This window comes from Berghia stephanieae, chromosome 7 (assembly GCF_034508935.2).
Source record: "Berghia stephanieae isolate SIO BIC M18660-M18661 chromosome 7, UCSD_Bste_1.3, whole genome shotgun sequence".
Taxonomy (NCBI): Eukaryota; Metazoa; Mollusca; class Gastropoda; order Nudibranchia; family Aeolidiidae; genus Berghia; species Berghia stephanieae.
In genome coordinates this window covers 2,136,522-2,156,521 of record NC_088366.1, presented here as the reverse complement: position 1 = coordinate 2,156,521, position 20,000 = coordinate 2,136,522, and the positions used below count along the sequence as shown (strand labels likewise).

General features: G+C 37.4%; 2 protein-coding genes across 2 annotated transcripts in view; one reads left to right on the top strand and one right to left on the bottom strand.

The window, feature by feature from the left end:
* The window catches only part of LOC144976341 (hemocyte protein-glutamine gamma-glutamyltransferase-like), a 66,351-nt gene that overhangs the window by 32,583 nt on the left and 13,768 nt on the right, over positions 1 to 20,000 (bottom strand). Inside the window, exon 2 of the mRNA XM_078920576.1 lies at positions 18,284 to 18,664. Coding sequence (XP_078776702.1) covers positions 18,284 to 18,587 — 304 coding nt within the window. The 5' untranslated portion in view covers positions 18,588 to 18,664. The remainder of the gene's footprint in view (positions 1 to 18,283; positions 18,665 to 20,000) is intronic.
* LOC144976082 (uncharacterized) lies at positions 1,812 to 17,977 on the top strand. The gene is made up of 6 exons (XM_078920260.1): positions 1,812 to 2,277; positions 2,703 to 2,789; positions 3,949 to 4,010; positions 4,827 to 5,043; positions 16,144 to 16,162; positions 17,860 to 17,977. Exons 1-6 carry the CDS (start codon positions 2,214 to 2,216, stop codon positions 17,975 to 17,977), a joined length of 567 nt encoding a protein of 188 aa, XP_078776386.1. The 5' UTR covers positions 1,812 to 2,213.

Below are 20,000 nucleotides of genomic sequence, written 5' to 3'. Positions count from 1 at the left end.
TGGTAACAACAAGATATGAAGTGAATAGAAAAGTGCCAGAAGACAATAGAGAATGAAAATTTTTCGCGGCGGTGGTGGGGTTTGAACCTGCGACCTTATTGGTACGACAACTCCGCCTGGCAGGTGAGAGCGTGGCTCTACCGTGTGAGCTATCAACGAACACAAAAAATATTCGTTTCAAACTCAAAGTCATTACTAGATCCCTCTCTCACCCACTTCTTGCTGGTCAAAATTATTCGCGATGGTGGTGTACGAACGAATCGGCGGTCTCAAGAAGTGGGTGAGAGAGGGATCTAGTAATGACTTTGAGTTTGAAACGAATATTTTTTGTGTTCGTTGATAGCTCACACGGTAGAGCCACGCTCTCACCTGCCAGGCGGAGTTGTCGTACCAATAAGGTCGCAGGTTCAAACCCCACCACCGCCGCGAAAAATTTTCATTCTCTATTGTCTTCTGGCACTTTTCTATTCACTTCATATCTTGTTGTTACCAACATAAGTGCCTGCTCCACTCACTTTTCTGAATTAAAAATTCACCCCATACACCGGAGCATACTCAATGTATCAATCGTTTCTATGTTATATGTTTGTGTTGAGAATATTGGCTATTAAGCTTAACTGCTGGTCAAAATTATTCGCGATGGTGGTGTACGAACGAATCGGCGGTCTCAAGAAGTGGGTGAGAGAGGGATCTAGTAATGACTTTGAGTTTGAAACGAATATTTTTTGTGTTCGTTGATAGCTCACACGGTAGAGCCACGCTCTCACCTGCCAGGCGGAGTTGTCGTACCAATAAGGTCGCAGGTTCAAACCCCACCACCGCCGCGAAAAATTTTCATTCTCTATTGTCTTCTGGCACTTTTCTATTCACTTCATATCTTGTTGTTACCAACATAAGTGCCTGCTCCACTCACTTTTCTGAATTAAAATTCACCCCATACACCGGAGCATACTCAATGTATCAATCGTTTCTATGTTATATGTTTGTGTTGAGAATATTGGCTATTAAGCTTAACTGCTGGTCAAAATTATTCGCGATGGTGGTGTACGAACGAATCGGCGGTCTCAAGAAGTGGGTGAGAGAGGGATCTAGTAATGACTTTGAGTTTGAAACGAATATTTTTTGTGTTCGTTGATAGCTCACACGGTAGAGCCACGCTCTCACCTGCCAGGCGGAGTTGTCGTACCAATAAGGTCGCAGGTTCAAACCCCACCACCGCCGCGAAAAATTTTCATTCTCTATTGTCTTCTGGCACTTTTCTATTCACTTCATATCTTGTTGTTACCAACATAAGTGCCTGCTCCACTCACTTTTCTGAATTAAAAATTCACCCCATACACCGGAGCATACTCAATGTATCAATCGTTTCTATGTTATATGTTTGTGTTGAGAATATTGGCTATTAAGCTTAACTGCTGGTCAAAATTATTCGCGATGGTGGTGTACGAACGAATCGGCGGTCTCAAGAAGTGGGTGAGAGAGGGATCTAGTAATGACTTTGAGTTTGAAACGAATATTTTTTGTGTTCGTTGATAGCTCACACGGTAGAGCCACGCTCTCACCTGCCAGGCGGAGTTGTCGTACCAATAAGGTCGCAGGTTCAAACCCCACCACCGCCGCGAAAAATTTTCATTCTCTATTGTCTTCTGGCACTTTTCTATTCACTTCATATCTTGTTGTTACCAACATAAGTGCCTGCTCCACTCACTTTTCTGAATTAAAAACACTCGGCACTCACTCACTCCGCAAGTCAGTAGTAGGTAGGTGGTTATCAGTTATCAACTTTAATTCTTAGTCAAACGCTTCATCAAACCCATTATTGAGTAGCATGTTGATGCCTGATGCCAGTTGAAGCCATCTCGACGTCGTGAAATGGAGCATCTTCTGTCATAGCAGTAGAATCGTCAGATGCCGCATTTAAATCCTCCATTCCAGGCGTTGCTGTTGCCATATCGATCTTCGAAATGATTTGGTCTAGACGTCAAGTTGACCCGTTCTATGTCTGAAGAGATTTTAAAGTGCAATACCTAACATTATATCTTGATCTACAAAAGAGTCTTTTTAAATGAACCGCTGTGTTTCTATATTTTTCAAGAACCAATGATTATCTGATAACCACTGACAATTGACTTGCGGAGAGAGTGGCCGACGGACGTCCTCTCTATAGCCGCAAGTATTTTTTCGTCACTTGCTGAGTTCCAAACTAGACGTCTATGGCATCGTGGGGTAAATTGATGCTGGAGGCATCATTGAAGAGACACCGAGATAATTTAAATGGTAAGTTATTGGCCATTCTTATTACATCACTGTTGATTTAAGATTTTCAATAGGGTAGACATCACAATCACACACACACCGATTGATGATTGTCACTTGTCAGTCAGTCATTTGGAAGTGGAGTCAGATAATTCGGGAACTTCTGTAGACTGTAGATTCACACTAGTGAGTAAGATCTGTCGTTTACTACTACTACTACTACTACTACTACCACTACTACTTTTAGTTTTAGCTTTATCCAACTCAACACTTCTCGTGTTTATTTTATTTTGGCAAAACTAGAATGGATTTTTGAAAAGAATATAAAATAATTTAAACTTAAACCTGTCTTTGCATCTTGCTTTATGCATACAGTATGCCATATCACAGCCATCACAAAATCATAGTTTAATGTTGAGAATATGCTATTTCTTTTGTAACTTCAGATCAGAGAGATTTGAGCTTTAAAAATCCTGAAAAATGTCTTGCTGTCAATCCAGACAACCCTTTTGATGTGATCTATGATGTTAATGGTAAGAATGTAATTTGATGAGGAAATGAATAACATTTAGGTACACATAGTTTGCTTTTTTTTTTTTTTTTTTGAGTCATGATGTGTAATACTATTACAGTCCACTCCGGATAATTGCAACTCGTTTAATCGCAACTTTCGGTTAATCACAATATTTCCTAAGCAATGGAAATAATTCTATATAAAAGTCACTGGTTAATTGCAACAAACTTCGGTTTTTTAAAAAGTGGTAAATTCAAGAAATCAAACAGTATATCATGATTAAATTTCATCATGGATGAAATCGTGACAGGTTGAAGAATCGAGAGTGAGCAGGATTTAATGCTACAGTAGTGTGTCACCACTCTGTTAGAGTCGAAAGAGGGCGGGGCTCTGCAGTATGGGTTTGTGACGTCATCGGTGGCCATTAAATAGAAGAGGGGTGGGGCTGGTCATAATCTTGACAACAGGTTATAAATGACAGTTATAAAGAGAGACTGAGCGATATCCTTTGTTTTAGGATTAACAACTGTGCATTGTGACCAACGAGTTTGGTGAGAGCTTATTGTCTCTCATTAAGGCTAATCTCTTTAACTCTGACAAATGTTGAATTGTTGAGAAAAAAGATTGAAACTTCTTCCAATCTGAATAAGATATCGGCTTGCTTCATAGCTGCTTTTGGTTGACAAATCTACACGGGGCTGCCATATGGTTTTTGTTTCAATCAAATTGCTCTGTATGTGGTGGACTAAGAATATTATTTACTGGTTTGAGTTGACAATAAATGTGTAAAATGTTGAAATAGTGGACAGGAAACTGAATTTCGGTTAATCCCAACATTTTCGATGATCCCAAGGTATTGCGATTATCCTAAGTGGACTGTACCTGAATCTTGAACGAAAAACTATCATATGGATATGATTATAGACAGATTGGTTTCTGGAATTATATTTCCGTCCTCCCTTGCCAACTCTGACGTTCTTGAAATTTAAAAGAAAATAGCCAGAAGGTTTCGGACTTAATTTTCTTTTTTTTTCCAAAGGACAATAGTCATAAGGTAAATAATTTTTAAAAAATCCTTTTACAGCACAAGATGGCATGATTTTTTGTTTAAGAGTTTAGAGAAAAACTTGCACATGATAGTCTTCAGCTTTTTTTTTGTTGTTTTATTTTCTATATAGACTCCAACTCAGAGCCTGAAAGTGATGCAGAACAAAGTTCCATATCACATGATTCATTTGTGGTAAGTATGTACATTAAAATAAAATCATAACATTTGTATAGCGTTTATCCACAGTTGGCACCATGCTCAAAATGCTTCACATCAACATATTTTGTGGTGGACAAAACAGATTTGCCACAAAAGATGAGACCTGCAGTCTGTTAGGCGCAATACAATATTTCAGGACAAGGACAACACTGTTTTACACCAGTGAGATCTCCTAGTTTTTTGTTGTTAAAAATTTTTCTTTGCAGTGGACTTCGCCAACAATAACACTATTTTAAACCTTCCTCGTTATATTTTGAAGTGATATTCATTGATGAGCCATTCACATTTGAAGTCGTTTGTTTTTTTATTTGACAAAATGTGAAAATGATGCGTTTCCAGGAAAAATTAAAATAGCTTCTGTTGGGATTATACTTTTGATCTCGCATTTTGTCCAAATTCTCTTGCATCGTAATGTTTATCAACTTTTTTTGTTAACTATATTGCAGTTGCAAGGTTAGGAAGTTCATATTGTTGCAATGACAACCGTTTATATGTCCAGAATCGTAGTGATATAAAAAATTGTTTGTAGTTGTTGGTCCTGGTGTAGGATTTAAAGAGTTGGTTAAAAACGGTTTACTGAAACCCTGGTTGGTGTATCTATATTTATCCAAGCACAGTTGAACATATTAAATACTTAGACAATATGTCTGCCTTTCTCAACTCTTTTTTATTATACTTGCATTATTAACCAGCTAATTGTTTAGTTGGATTATTAAACAATGGCTCTTCATGTTTATTGTCAACATGAATAAATTGATTGATCTGTCATCTTTTCCACAAAATATACAGGGTCCCGATTTTGTTGCTGACTCCGAGTCTGATTCCTCTACGTACTCTGTGAGGTACCCAATGCTGAGTACATCATTGTCTTTGGAACCTAGTGCTCATTCCCCAACTCAGTCAGAGCCTCATCCACAACTATCACAGACTGAACCTCGTTGCCAGTCTGGGACCCAGGTTCAACCCGAATGCTATACACTTGCAAACCAACGTGTTACGTGCAATGGTGAGTCATTTTTTTGTCATTCTTCTCCTTTGATATTTGTGGGATCAATTTTAATTTACCCATTCCTTTTAAAAGAAAACTTCCACCCCCTCCATGGTGCTGCATTTGTGTTATTGCATTTTTTTTCTGTTTTGGCAGTGCTGCGTCGCAAAATACGCTACCATTTACATAACAAGCACAAATCCAAATTTGATAGGGTGGACATCTTAGAATCTGAAACCCCAATGTGTGAGTGATATCAGTGAAACCAGCCATAAAAATGTTCATGTTTATTTTATTGGGGTTTTTTTTTGTCTGTAATAGACTTAAATTGCTTGTATTGTAAGTGTTAAAATGGTTTTTTTGTTACAACCCATCTATATATTAAAACTGTTTCTTTGTATTTCTATGATGCTTAAGGCTTTTTTTTCACAGACCAGCTGGAAACTTAACGAGAATCAGAGTAGATAACATTTTTATTAATCTTGCAACCTAAACAGTATATGATGATTGGGAGCATTTAAAGAAAAGCACATTTTCTTTTTAATTTGTCGGTACTAAAATTATACTTTGATAATGCCTGCTGTGCTACAAACCCTTTTGACTTCCAGGTTCAATATTTTTTTTATTCTAAAATTCTTGGGTTTCCTTTCAATGACAACTGAGATCATTAAAATTCAGCTCACAACATGATGTGTGTAGATTTGATGAAAACATATGTTCGAGTTGAGAAGCAGTGTTCACGAACTTGCTGATCGTTTTTACTAGCATTTATTTTCCTAACTTACCTGTATCAATTAACAAAGGCAAGACTCAAATATTTTCTATCTGAACAGTGTGTTTGTTATTGAAATATTTCCGGCATATACATGTCATATTTCATTCCCACAAAATATAAATCAGGATTAAGTTGTCTGGGCATCAGCATCGTTCAGGCAGTTGGGGGGAAGTCTTTAAGGAATTAATGAAGCCGATGCTCAACCGGTCTGGAGGACGTTTGATTGATGTCGGCTGTTTGTTCTGCCAGCCGGTGATGTTTTCTCACTCCCTCAATGACAAAGAAAGTCATTGTTATGACTATGAACTATAGTCTATTATTACTTTTGTTACTATATTAATTGTTACTTATAGCCGCTACTGTTATTATTATTATTATTATTATTATTATTATTATTATTATTATTATTATTATTATTATTATTATTATTATTATTATTATTATTATTATTATTATGATATTGCCTTCATTGCATTCTATTACTATTATTGATATAATTAATTTCTGATTGTTGTAAATAATTTATGTGAATTGAATTTTGTCGATTGGCCAAGGGCCTACAATAAACTTAAATGAAATGTTAGTCTTTGGATAGGACTTGGGTCTATTCTTGATTGCTTTTCCGCCTGGGTCGAGTGAAGCATTTGGAGTAAATTTTGTTGCTCAACGTAAAAAACATGACGCTTACCATTCCGCTGATACTGATACCTCCAAGGGGTGGTTGGGGAAAAACCTAAAATTCTTTTGACATTCTGTCTGATTTTTCGCTGAAACAACAAAGGACAATCTATGTATTCAGATGAGACTTCAATGTGTTACTATTCCGATTTATGTTCATATTTTTTTCAAAAAATGCATTGATGTAATTTTAACACCATTTACATGTATTGTTAATAATTCGTTGCAATCAGGTGCTGTACCAGACATTTACAAAGTTGCTCATGTCAAACCCCTTTTGAAAAAACCTGATCTCGATAAAGAGAACTTAAAAAACTATCGCCCTGTCTCTAATCTTCCTTTTCTCTCTAAGATCTTAGAAAAGCTTGTTTTGAAACAATTACTGTCTCATCTTAAAAATAATTGTCTTGAAGAAAAATTTCAGTCTGCTTATAGGCAACATCATTCGACGGAAACCGCACTTGTTAGGGTTGTTAATGATCTCCTCTCTGTTATAGACAATGGTTCATGTTCTTTGCTGAATTTGCTTGACCTATCGTCTGCTTTTGATACTATTGATCACAATCTTCTTCTCAAACGTCTTGAAATTACTTATGGTGTGTCTGGTGCAGCGCTTGATTGGTTTAGATCATATTTGTTTAATCGTAAACAGATTATTACGGTGGATGAATATAGATCGGAGGAAATCTTTCTTGATTGTGGGGTTCCCCAGGGTTCAGTGCTTGGACCCGTTCTTTTTGTTTTGTACGTTGGCCCTCTGTCTAAAATCATCAGAAGTTTTGGTCTGTCTTACCATCAATACGCTGATGATACGCAATTGTACTGCGTTTCCAATACGAGAAATTTACAAGAAGTATCAGCCAATAGTAAGAATTGTATCCAAAGTGTTAAGAAATGGATGAATGAGAACAGACTGAAACTGAATGATGATAAGACGGAGGTGCTGTATGTGGGGAACAGGAAGTGGAAAAGTGAAACAGATTTGAAGTTGGGGGATGCCTCTATTCAAATTGTTGACAAAGTGAAAAACCTTGGCACATTCTTAGACTCTGGACTGTCGATGGAGCATCAGGTTAATAATTTGGTTAGATCTCTCTTTTTCCAACTAAAAAAGATTGCTTCCATTAGACGGTTCATATCTGAGGATGTGACCAAGCACCTGGTTGTGTCCCTCGTACTATCGAAATTAGATTATTGTAATGCTCTGTTGTTTGGCGTTTCGCAATACAATCTGAAACGTCTTCAGATTGTCCAAAACAGCGCTGCCAGACTAGTATTCATGAAGCGTAGGTGCGACTCTGCCGGACCTCTACTTCATGACCTGCATTGGCTGCCTGTTGGGAAAAGAATTAAATTCAAAGCTTGTGTTTTAGTGTATCGTTGTCTTGAAGGTACTGCCCCTTCCTACCTTTCAGAACTAATTGAAAGATATTCAAAACCCCGCCCCTTACGTTCGGCCAGTGATTCCACAAAACTAGTTGTCCCTCGAATTCGGAAAAATGCTGGAATGAGATCCTTTTCTCATTTCGGACCCTCTATTTGGAACGCCTTACCGCAGAGCATTCGTGAAAAAGAATCTTTGTCTATTTTTAAACGTTCGCTTAAAACATATTTGTTTCGATTTTAGTAGATGGTATGAGAAGCAAGATAGGTTTGGTTTGTGTTGTGTGTTGTGTTGTGTGTGTGTGTGTATGTGTGTGTGTGTGTGTGCTTGTGTGTGAATGAGTATGTTTCAGCCAAAGTAATTTGTAATTTAAGCGCTTAGAGTCTGGTGTCTCGGAGTTATAGCGCTATATAAGTTTTCAGCATTATTATTATTATTATTATTTTGATTATAATGAAGAGGGAACCCTGAACCCAGTGAAGTGGGTGGATTGATCTATTTATTTCTATTTCAAAACAAAAATATGGCGTCTTTTCACTGGATTTGTTATGTGGCAGAGGTCTCCACAAATCTAACATACCTCTTCCAAAGGAATAGATGGTAGAAAAGTATATAACAAGAAGGAATTATGACAGTTACTTGTCCAGGCCTTAAATATTTGGAATGCTATTCCTCTCTATCGCTGTCATGTAGCTGATGTGCATATGATCTGTCTATTGATTTATTTTCATAGTTCATAGCATGATGTGCTTTATTTTCTTCTTTTTTTTCCAGAGAAATACAAAAAGCCAAGGAGACCCTGTCCATACTGTGGACAGTTGCAAACAAAACTCTCAAGGCATTTGATGAGGAAACACAAAGATGAGACAGAAGTTACAGAGGCCATGAAACAGCCTGTAAAGGAAAGGGATAGAACAATGGATTATCTCAAGAAAAAGGGCATTTTTTATTCAAACACTAGAAACAATTCAATAGTTATGCGTGAGAGAGCACAAGGGTCACATGAAGTTGTTATGTGTGCTGGCTGTAAGGGGTTTTACTCTGGACGAAGGGTTTATGAACACAAAAAGAAATGTAGTACTGAGCATGCTCTGTGTACTGGGGTTGTAAAATTTTATCCCGTGGCTCCCAATGCAAGTAAAGAAATAAAGGAGAATATTCTTGACAAATTTCGGAATGATGAAGTGGGAAATTTGTGTCGATCAGACAAAGCTATAGTATTGTTAGGAACAAAATTGTGGAGTAAAAGTTCAAAGAAGGAGAGAAAAGTTATAATGAGTGATTTACGCATCTTAGGAAATTTGATTTTAAAAACTAGGAAGAGAACGAATCAACCTTCTTTCTCTGGAGAGGACGTGGTGAAGCGTTGTAACTTTAATGAAATATCGCAAACCATTTCTGAAATGACTTTGAAAGAGGATGGGACATTGAAAGCAGGCTTGAAGCTTTCAATTGGATTTATATTGAAAAAGTTAATTAATTTCTTAAAAGGGGAATATATAATGCAAAACAAAATGGAAGAATCCGCAGAGATAGATTTGTTCAAAGCTGTCCTGGATTATAATTGGGATAGTATTTTTTTTACAGCCAGAGTTCAATGTGAAGCAAAGAGAACAAATTTGAGAAAACCCAAAGAGATGCCATTAGAGAATGATATAAAGAAGCTACGGCAATTTATTACTGAAGAGATGGTCCGTATTTGTGAGGATGATTATCAATTATTTGATTCACATATGTTTGTTAGGCTTCGCAATGTCATCGTAGCTAGGCTTACAATGTTTAATGCGAGGAGAGGCGGAGAACCCGCAAGGATGTTGTTAAAAGACTGGAATGATGCAGATTCAGGTGTATGGGTTGATCCCCAGCTTGTACAACATGTCACTGATCCTCTGGAAAAAGCGTTACTTGAGAAGTATAAGCTGGCCTATCAGTCTGGAAAGGGAAGCAAGATGTTGGTCCCTGTGTTGATACCCAATGACACAATTCAGCCTTTAAGGAAACTTGCACAGGAGCGTAAAGCTGTTGATATTTCAGACAACCCATTTCTTTTTCCAAATACAGGAATATCCAAAGATCATGTAAGTGGTTACATTGCCATCAAATATGTCACTTCCTTAGTAAAGGATTTAGAGAAACCCCAGTTGTTAATAGCTGATAAATTCAGGCACCGAGCTTCGACATTATTTGCCTTACTTGATGTCCCACAACACGAGAGAGATGTCTTCTATCGACATATGGGACACAGTGAATCAATCAATCAAAACATTTATCAGTGTCCACTTGCAATACGAGAAATAACAGAAGTTGGTCATTTTTTGGGTCAAATTGATAACTCAGCATCGGTCACTGGGGAAGGAAATTGTAACATTGAAACAAATGACTCTGTAGTGAATAGAGACTCAAATGCAAATTTTGGAACATCCATAGTAACAGCTGCAAATCAAGAAGAAATATTTGATGGTGAAGCAGGAGTGCCAAATCAGCTTACGTGTTCTTCAAAACAAACTGAACCCAAGAGGAATTCAAGCAAAAATCGGAGATACATGTCATGGTCAGATGAGGATACAGATAGAGTCAAGTCATATTTTAAAAACTTTGTCGAAGATGTTTCAGCACATGGTTCAAGGGGATCATTACCTAGAAAGTCTGAAATTATTCTGTTCTTAAAACACCACAGGGTATTTTCACAAAAAGGAATCCCTGAAGGTACACTAATTAGTTTGGTGAAGACAAAGATTTTTAATGAAAGAAATAAATATAGAAGGGAAAGAGCGTTTCAATCGGTGTAATGACAATCATGAATTTGATTTGTATTACATTCATTGTATTGTATAGTGTTATTGACATATTTTGGGGGTTTACAAAAACGTTTTATCTTTATATAGTACAATCTGTTCATCATTGCAATATCCTTTTTTATATTATATGAACATTCATTTGCTCAGCTTGAGAGACAAATGCTTTGTAGAACCATAGCTGCCAACCGTTCTGTTAAAAACGGATTTGTTCCGTATTTGACTTCCTGAGTCCGTAAGTGCTTATTTTTAGTTCAAAATCCGTATTTTGTAATTTTTGACTAATTTGTGGTAAAAAAGCCATGTGAGCCTAATGAATTATTATTATTGATCCATTATTATTACTATTACTACTACTACTATTGTTGTTATTATTATTATCATTATTATTGGTGTCCAGTGAGAGCATAATCTCCATTTGTGTAGCTCTTTAATTTGAATTATGCCTCTAACATAAATGATTTTCAACAATTAAAAAAGTTCCATTCGTTTATATGACGCCTGTATTTTACTCAAACCTTTCATAATGTATTGGAGATTTGCATAGGATATGGATGTTAGCCTCGATATACTTTGAATATTCTAAGACAGTATTGATACTTTCACTATTTGTTACAAATATTATTTTAATTAAGAATAAAATTAAATCCACCTTTTTGATTGGAAGGTATTCAATAAGAAAATCAATTGCTTATATTGATTAAAGATGACAATGATTATTTCCCTTTATTAATTTATGAAATATATAAATTTAATCCCTTTAAAAACATCTTCATCTGATTTTAATTTTTTTTTTTTCAAGCAAGCTTTTGTAACGGTTTAGGTTCAAGAAAAATAAGTATACTCCATTTTTAGGTGTGTTTATCTTGTCAAAGTAAAGAAGTAGGAATTCTCTAATATTTAGAGGTGCATTTTACTATAACTACTATTATAGTATACTACTTAAAGACCATTATGTTGCATGAAAGAAAACATATATGCAATCGTCTACTTTTTATCTGAACTCACCTAATTTTTACCCCAAAACGCCCTCTCAAGTGATGTACCAGGTTGGTAGTTATGCATTTCTAACCATCTTAAGTTATTTCATTTATTTTACAATCGTGCTTCTTGTGTATTGGTCCTTATCAAAGTTGAGGCAGTTGAATTCTTTCTTTATATTGTCCGTTCTGAATTTTGATCTCATTGTGGAAAGCTCCCATAGCGGGCAGGGAGGTACACACTGTGTCTTCTATCCCCTTATATCTGTTTTCCAACATGCTTTCAGTCTTTGTCTTGGAATGAGATTACTTGTTTTTTTCCTGGCCCTCGCCGGAGTCCTAGCTGGGAGGGAAGCAGTCAAATGCATATTTATTGTTTTGGGAGATGATATTTTTTTCCTTGTAAATCATCTCTCTGTTATGTATTATTACTATATTTGTTATTTTTTAATGTATAATGTAAGCATTTGAGTGTGTTCCTCTTTGTTGGATTTTGTTCTTGTGTCCGGATAAGACTTATAGGTGATCTCAAACTTAGTACATTGGTGATACGCTCTTGGAATCTACATCTGATCCCTATTTGTTCCCAGTTCCCCTATGTCTTACTTTCTCTTGGATGCTTCAACTGTAATTCTAGAACTTTTTACTATCCAATTTTCTTCCTTTTTACTGGCGCTGATATAACCTAAATGTGTTGCAAGCGCCGTAAAACCCTTAAAACAAAACAACAATCATTGTGGAAAGTGTCATTTTAACGATTCAAATGTGCTGGTACTAAACCCGATAATTGAGCAACATTTGGACTAGCCTCTGTCATCTCAAACTTGTTAGTGTTAGTAATAGTAATTAAAAAGGCTGACTTTTATATGTTGCGATTCGATGAAGGGGGGGGGGGGGGGGGGGGGCTTCGGCACACATCGCCCCTCATCCCGGGCAAAATGAGCGTTCCTTATTTTATTTTTGAAAAGTTGGCAGCTATGTAGAACTATCTGAAAGAATCAGATATGGCAGAATAAAAAGTCTTTCTACTAACCCTAACTTAATTGGCCAATGTAGCTTTATGTTCAGCATTTTCTAGATACCTAATGTAAAATTTCACTATTCTTTTTATGATAGTTTTAAGAGTTGCAATCTTTAGAGGTGACTGTCAAGAAATGACACCTCTGTGCATTTAATTTCATTCTTTCTTTATCCCCTCATCCTTAATCAGAATAATAATAATTAATAATGAAAAAAAAATGCAGCAACGACAGCTTAGAACGGCATAAAGTGCTTAAGAATTATTTTTTTTTGCATTAAACTTTATTCAAACGATTTTCAACACTTTTGCTTCACAGTTTATGCTTTTTAACAAATGCAATTAAGCAACTTACCAGCAACAACATATTGGTTTGTTATCATTTGAGGGTTTTATCAGTAAAACTGTTTCTATCCTTTTATGTTGCACTGTACACATAGCAAACTTCATGCTTTTATTTGGTGACCAAAGACTTATGTGATACAGTGGATGAATGTTTGTGATGGCTTTTGGAACTGAAATAAACCTGCAATATGATTTGTAGACTTCTATCGTTATGTATCATTTTTCGGTCAAATGTAAATGTAATTTTACACGAGCTTGATGTATCATAAAACCCACAATGAGCTCAACGTGCAGCTGGTAGTAGATTTATATGGACACGAACAACGTTGTTACAATTCAGTAACGTACTCCAATTAACACAAGTGAGACTGTAAATGAGACTTTTACAATGACTCTGCATCGCCACAAATATGGATTCGAACCCTGGCAACTCGGGCATCAGACGAACTGTCTACCACGAAACCAAAGCAAGCATTGTGCAAGTTAAAGTGAATGAGATGTTGATTGAAGCCGTTCATTGTGTCCATCAGATCTGCTGTCCTATCCATCCAACTCCATTCACTCACTGGGTGGGGTTCCCGACTTCCCATAATGGGCAGGGACGTACTCGTTGCGTCTTCTATCCCCCTATGTCTGTTTTCCAACTTGTTTTCTGTCTTTGTCTCGGGATGGGATGGGATTACTTGGTTTTGTCCAGGACCTGGCTGGGAGGGAAACAGTCAAATGTATAGTTCGAGTTTTGGGAGATTATATTTTTCCCTTGTAAATCATCTGTCTGTTATGCTCTTTATTGTTTTGTTTACATATTATTTATGCTTTGTAAACATTTGAGTGTATCCCTCTTTGTTGGGACCTGTGCTTGTGTCTGAATGAGACGTTTAGGTGATCTCAAACTAAGTACTTTGATAGTGGGCTCTTGGAATCTACTGTTTCCTATTTGAAACAAATCCCTTTGCCTTACTTTTTCTTGGGTGCTCTAATTGTAGTTCCAGAACTTTTTACTATCCCATTTTCTTCCTTTTTACTGGCGCTGATATGACCTTAATGTGTTGCAAGCGCCGTAAAACCCTTACAAACAAAACAAAACAAACCAAGTCCATTCAGTGGTATACAACAACAACAAATAAACTCCTCTGCCTGGTCCCTTCTATCTCTGATCTTAACCTGGGTCGTCAGGTTTCTAAAGGGGTCGGGGACTGCAAAAACAATGGCGCACGGAGCAACTGGGAATATTTTTTGCCGTGTTTGAGTCCCAGGTTATTTCCCTGAGCGCCCCTTCTGAGGGATGGACCTTCCCAGGAGTTAGTAAATGCGTTGCTCGGCCACTTCACTCTACGCACACTGGGATAAGCTTCGACACTATGGCCATGAAGCTCTTAATCTTAAGGACTTACTTTATTTTAGACAATTTGGTGGTAGCTCACTTGAAAATGCACTCTTAGGTATACACATATATAAACATATACTGGGCTCCCTAAAAGGGTTTTTTAATGTGGTCTCCCTAAAAACATGTTTTTACCAAATGTCTCCTTAAAGCTACAGAAACACTTAGTAAAACATTAGGGGGACCGAGTAATTTTCTATATACCATTGTGATCATCAAGCATCAGAATTGTGTTCATAAATCATTGTAGGGAATCAAACTATACTCATTTGAACAAAGATTGAACAGTTTAATCAATTTGAACAAGACATATGCTTGGTCCTCCAATTGGTGCATTTCACAGTGGTCACCTTAATAGTGGATTGATACTTATATATATATATATATATATATATATATATATATATATATATCGAGTCTATGATATATAGACGCTATGACCATGCTCTATGCGATTGACACTAACCATGATGGGCTAGGGCAGGGAAGTTGTGAAGTCACATCTACAACTTATCCGGTTCCAAAGTCACTGGAAGTGTGCATATAACCAGCCCTTCGGAGGGCTATTAATTAATAGGATACGTGCTGAATCACGACGTGGTAGAAACATTTTAGTTGCAGGTTGTATCCGTAGATTCTTATTATTACAGGACGTAAAAGAGCAAGGATGGATGATCTTTATCGACGACCAGCATTTATTTAGACTAGAAAATAAGATGCCATCACTCGGACAGCAGAAGATGAATTACACAAGGTATGTATTCAGTCCTCTGGGAGAGTGGTTTTACACACATACACACAGACACTCTCAAACACACTCACATGCATATTCACACACACACACACACACTCAAACACACTCACATACACATTCACACACACAGACACACACGCACACTCTCAAACACACTATACACACACATACACACTCTCAAACACACTCACATACACATTCATACACAAACATACATACATACATACATACATACATACATACATACATACATACATACATACATACATACATACATACATACATACATACATACATACATACATACATACATACATACATACATACATACATACATACATACATACATACATACATAAATACATACATGCATACATACACATACTCTCAGACACAGTCCTACACACATATACACACACTCTGTCAAACACACTCATACTCCCATACACACACACACTGTCAAACACACTCACACACATTCACACTCGCACACGTTGGATCATACTCTTTTTCTTCATCTATTGTTGGTTAGAAAGGGTTGGATGATTGAAACACAAACAAAAACAAAAAACATGGACATGCAAAATATGTCTGTTATGTTTCATCTCGTGTGTGTGTGTGTGTGTGTGTGTGTGTATGTGTGCGTGTTGTGTGTGTATTTGTTGTATGTTGTACTTCAGTGTGTGTATGTGTGTCAGTGTGTGTTGCATGTATGTTGTGTAATGTATTGTGGCGTGTTGGGTATGTGTGTTTGTTGTATTAGTGAGTAAATGTGTGTGTGTGTGTGTGTGTGTCTGTTTTGTGCACGTGTGTCTGCACTGTGTGATGATTGTGTTCAGTGTTTTGTATGCGAGTGTGTTTGTGTGTTATGTGTTAGTGTGTTGTGTCACGGTGTGTGTGTGTGTGTGTTGTCTGTGTGTTGTGTGTGTTTGTGAAGGGAGGAGAAGATTGAGACAACAAGAGGGTGGACATGGGACATCTCGCGTGCAACTGTTGGTTTTTCAGGTTGTGTCAATCATGAAAGGTAAGTGATACAAGCCCTGGGTACATTCCCCATGCCCACTGATGCCTTTTGTGATGAAAATTCATTTTGCAACTTTGAAAACTTGGAAACTGTGCAACTCAAATGTTGAATGTGTCGTCACGTGATATTAACGAATTCAACTGGTCGAATAGCCGAATTGTGTCGGTCTGTCTGTTTGTTTAATTTACCCACCATCTCTCTCTCTCTCTCTCTCTCTCTCTCTCTTTCTCTCTCTCTCTCTCTCTCTCTCTCTCTCTCTCTCTCTCTCTTCTCTGTGTGTGTGTGTTGCGCGCGCGCACGTCTGTATATCTATTTTTCTCGATTTATCCCCCTGTCTGTCTCTTCCTCTCTTTATCTATCTCTCTCCCTCTCTCTCAAACTCTCTCTCTCTCTTTCTCTCTCTCTCTTTCTCTCTCTCTCTCTCTCTTTCTCTGTCTCTCTTTCTCTCTCTCTTTCTCTCTCTCTCTCTCTCTCTCTCTCTCTCTCTCTCTCTCTCTCTTCTCTGTGTGTGTGTGTTGCGCGCGCGCACGTCTGTATATCTATTTTTCTCGATTTATGCCCCTGTCTCTCTCTTCCTCTCTTTATCTATCTCTCTCCCTCTCTCTCAAACTCTCTCTCTCTCTCTCTTTCTCTCTCTCTTTCTCTCTCTCTCTCTTTCTCTGTCTCTCTTTCTCTCTCTCTTTTTCTCTCTCTCTCTCTTCTCTCTCTCTCTCTCTCTCTCTCTCTCTCTCTCTCTCTCTCTGTCCCACACTCTCTCTATCCATCTATCTCTCTTTATATAACATAAAATACCATGTGTTTGTGTGTATATGTTTGTGTGTTTGTTTGTGTATGTGTGCATGTCCTTATACACGTATTTTCAGATCTTTCAAATCCCATGGCAATGTTTTGTATTGTGGCAATTTCACAGGTTACAATCCATTGTTTCAACTGGATCAGTCCGTGAATAACGTGGAAAGAATGGGACTGCTGCCCAAATGATGCCATTCAGGAACCCAAAGAAGAACTGCCAAGCGGAGTAAATCTCCCCAGGAAAGATTGGTTGACACTGAACCGGGCAAGGTCTAAAGTGGGGAAGACCAAAACAACCTTACAAAAATGGGGACTTTCTTCAGACTGCCGACGTCAATGTGGACACACGGCTCAAAACATGGACCACATCCTTCACGAGTGCGAACTTGGACCACGTATCAGTGATATGGACCTGAGAGGCTGCACCCCTGAAGCCATCCAATGGATCCACCACTGGCGCGACACGATATGATGATGATGAGTGAATGATGTAAAGGTTTTGAGTGTCAAATTTTGTTGGGTTTTTTTTTCACTCTCAGAAAGGATTCATTCACGTGATGTTGATGCAATACGTTTAGGAAAAATAGTCACAGCAATCGCCAAATGAAACATCAAAACGCCAAACTATGTGTAACTATAAACGTTTAAAGCCTGATTGATATGTTTAAGTGAGAACTACTCACACAACTGGAGTTTTTAATGAGGTGCCAATAGCTATTTTACTGGTTCATTAGTTACTTGTATCGACAAAAATATCCAGTAACATTTTTGGCAATAGAGTAGCGTTGTCAGAGTCACGTGACTTCATTTACTAGTTTTTAAAATACACGCCATAATGGGCGCGTTTGAATTTTGAAACAAATTATAGAACATTCTTTGTGTCCACGCAATGCCGTATGGATCAGATGTGTATCCGTCAACACAACAAATCACATGGAAGTCTCAGGTTTAAATAAGTTCACAGGAGTTTTGTACATACAGCGACAAAGATTGGTGTTTACCATTCAAAAGATTGATCAGTAAAATCATAAAGCGTTGACAACGATCGTTTGTATCATAAAATTTAAATGACAGCAAAGATCATCAAAGATTTTGGGATTACAAACCGCTGACGATGTTGAAATATTGATGTTATGCGTTGGGGTAATACTCAAAACATCGGCCAGCCGGATATCACGTACCATTACACAAAACTATGAGTGCTTGAATGTGTTTATTCTGAGTGATGTCATGTAGTGAGAACTAATCAACAAATTGACTGTCTGAAAACAATAACAAAGAGCTGAGTGACGTCTATGTCATTCCTTCTATAAATAGCCTGTGACTTACCTGGAGCTCTGTCATCAGTGACGTCACGACTGCCTCGTCCAGTCAGTTCCGGTGTCGTGTAATTATAGTAACGGCGATATGAGGTCCCTCGGACAGATCCGGCCATACCTCCTTCGGTCCTTCGTCCGAAACGACTCAGAAAATCGTTCAAGTCGATTCCACATGACGCGCTGCTGCTTATGACGTAATTTCCGGAATTGTTGAAGTTTGGATGGCGGTTGGAGTTGGACCGCCAATTGTTGAATCGGCCTCCGGTGCCATGACGGTTACGACGACCGGAAGAGATGTAGGTGAACCGAGGCATGTTGGGATTGGGTTGTGTTTTCTCGTGGGTGTGTCTAGAACGTTACGGATGTCTGGCAATGGCAGTTGTGTCCACGGCTGAAACGACAACAAAAATAGATTTAATCATCGGATGCCTTGAATAGCAGATACTCAATCAGTGTCTTTTGCCATGGGTTTTAGTGATTGAGTTATTAACATCTGTCTTGATCAACTCACTCAATCCTAACACCGACTATATCCGTAGTTTACCCTGGTTACTTTTACCCCAGGCCTTTTTATTACATTTTTCTTAGACAAATTACAGGCGTAGTATCAAAGCTAATGTTTTTAGTTTTTACATGTTAATGGTAGGTTAATAAAACTATCTATGTACATGCTCATTTTTAATACATTTTTTTCCAATTTTGAAAAGTTGCAAAAATCTCTAGGATTGAGTGAGTTAAAGTTTGAACAAGATTTTATTGTAACGAGTGAAGTAAAATCCGTAATAAAATCAAGGAAAGATATATAAATATATATATATACGAATAAGTGAGAACCAATCGCCCAGTTGGCGGTCTAAAAACATGTACAAAGGTTTGAGTGACGACAACTTCATTCTTTCTTTAGGGGCAGCACTGAAATGAGTTCAAGGAAATTTTAAAGGGGAATGTTCAGTGATAAGAAGAAGAACGAAAACTGACATTTCCAAACCTGAGCCGATCATTTCAAGATTGTATAATTTATGAAGACACCATGACAGATGGGACGGCCAGGACACCTCGGAGATGAGTCATTTCCCAGGTCAGTGACTTTGCCATACATAACAAGAAACAGTTTTGCTTCTATGGATGACTCGACCATTAATTGGTCTGGACCAGGGTTGCCAGTTTTTTTCAGGACAACTTGCCAAATATGTGACAAAAACTTGCCAAATCTCCGAAAACTTGCCAAACCTTTCAAAATATGGATTTTCGTTACACGTATTCATAATAGTGAAATATTACATGTGTAAATTCAAGAATAAACAAAATGATGGCTTACCTGGTGCTGACCACTATGAATTATAAAACACCAAAGAAATATCAAACTCGAAGTCACATTAAATAGGCCTAACAGTTTTCACTTTCAGTTTCAAAACCTGTCAAAGAATTCAGACTGGAACCGGAAAGGCTGAAGCCAGATTTGTGTTTGTTGTAGCCAAATAATAAAATTTATGTCAGAACGAAATCACAAAACTAACATGCAAATACTGGGAATTGAAAGGTAAGATTTGACACGCTTTTTCTTTCTAATTATGTATAATAAAAATATATAAATATTATATTAATTTTCTCTGTCCTAAATTTGGACAATTTGGCACTAAAAATGCCAAACTGGCAACCCTGGTCTGGACTAGCTAGTCAAATAGATTTAAAAGACTGCCGTACCCTCAAAGAACAAGTATCAAAAT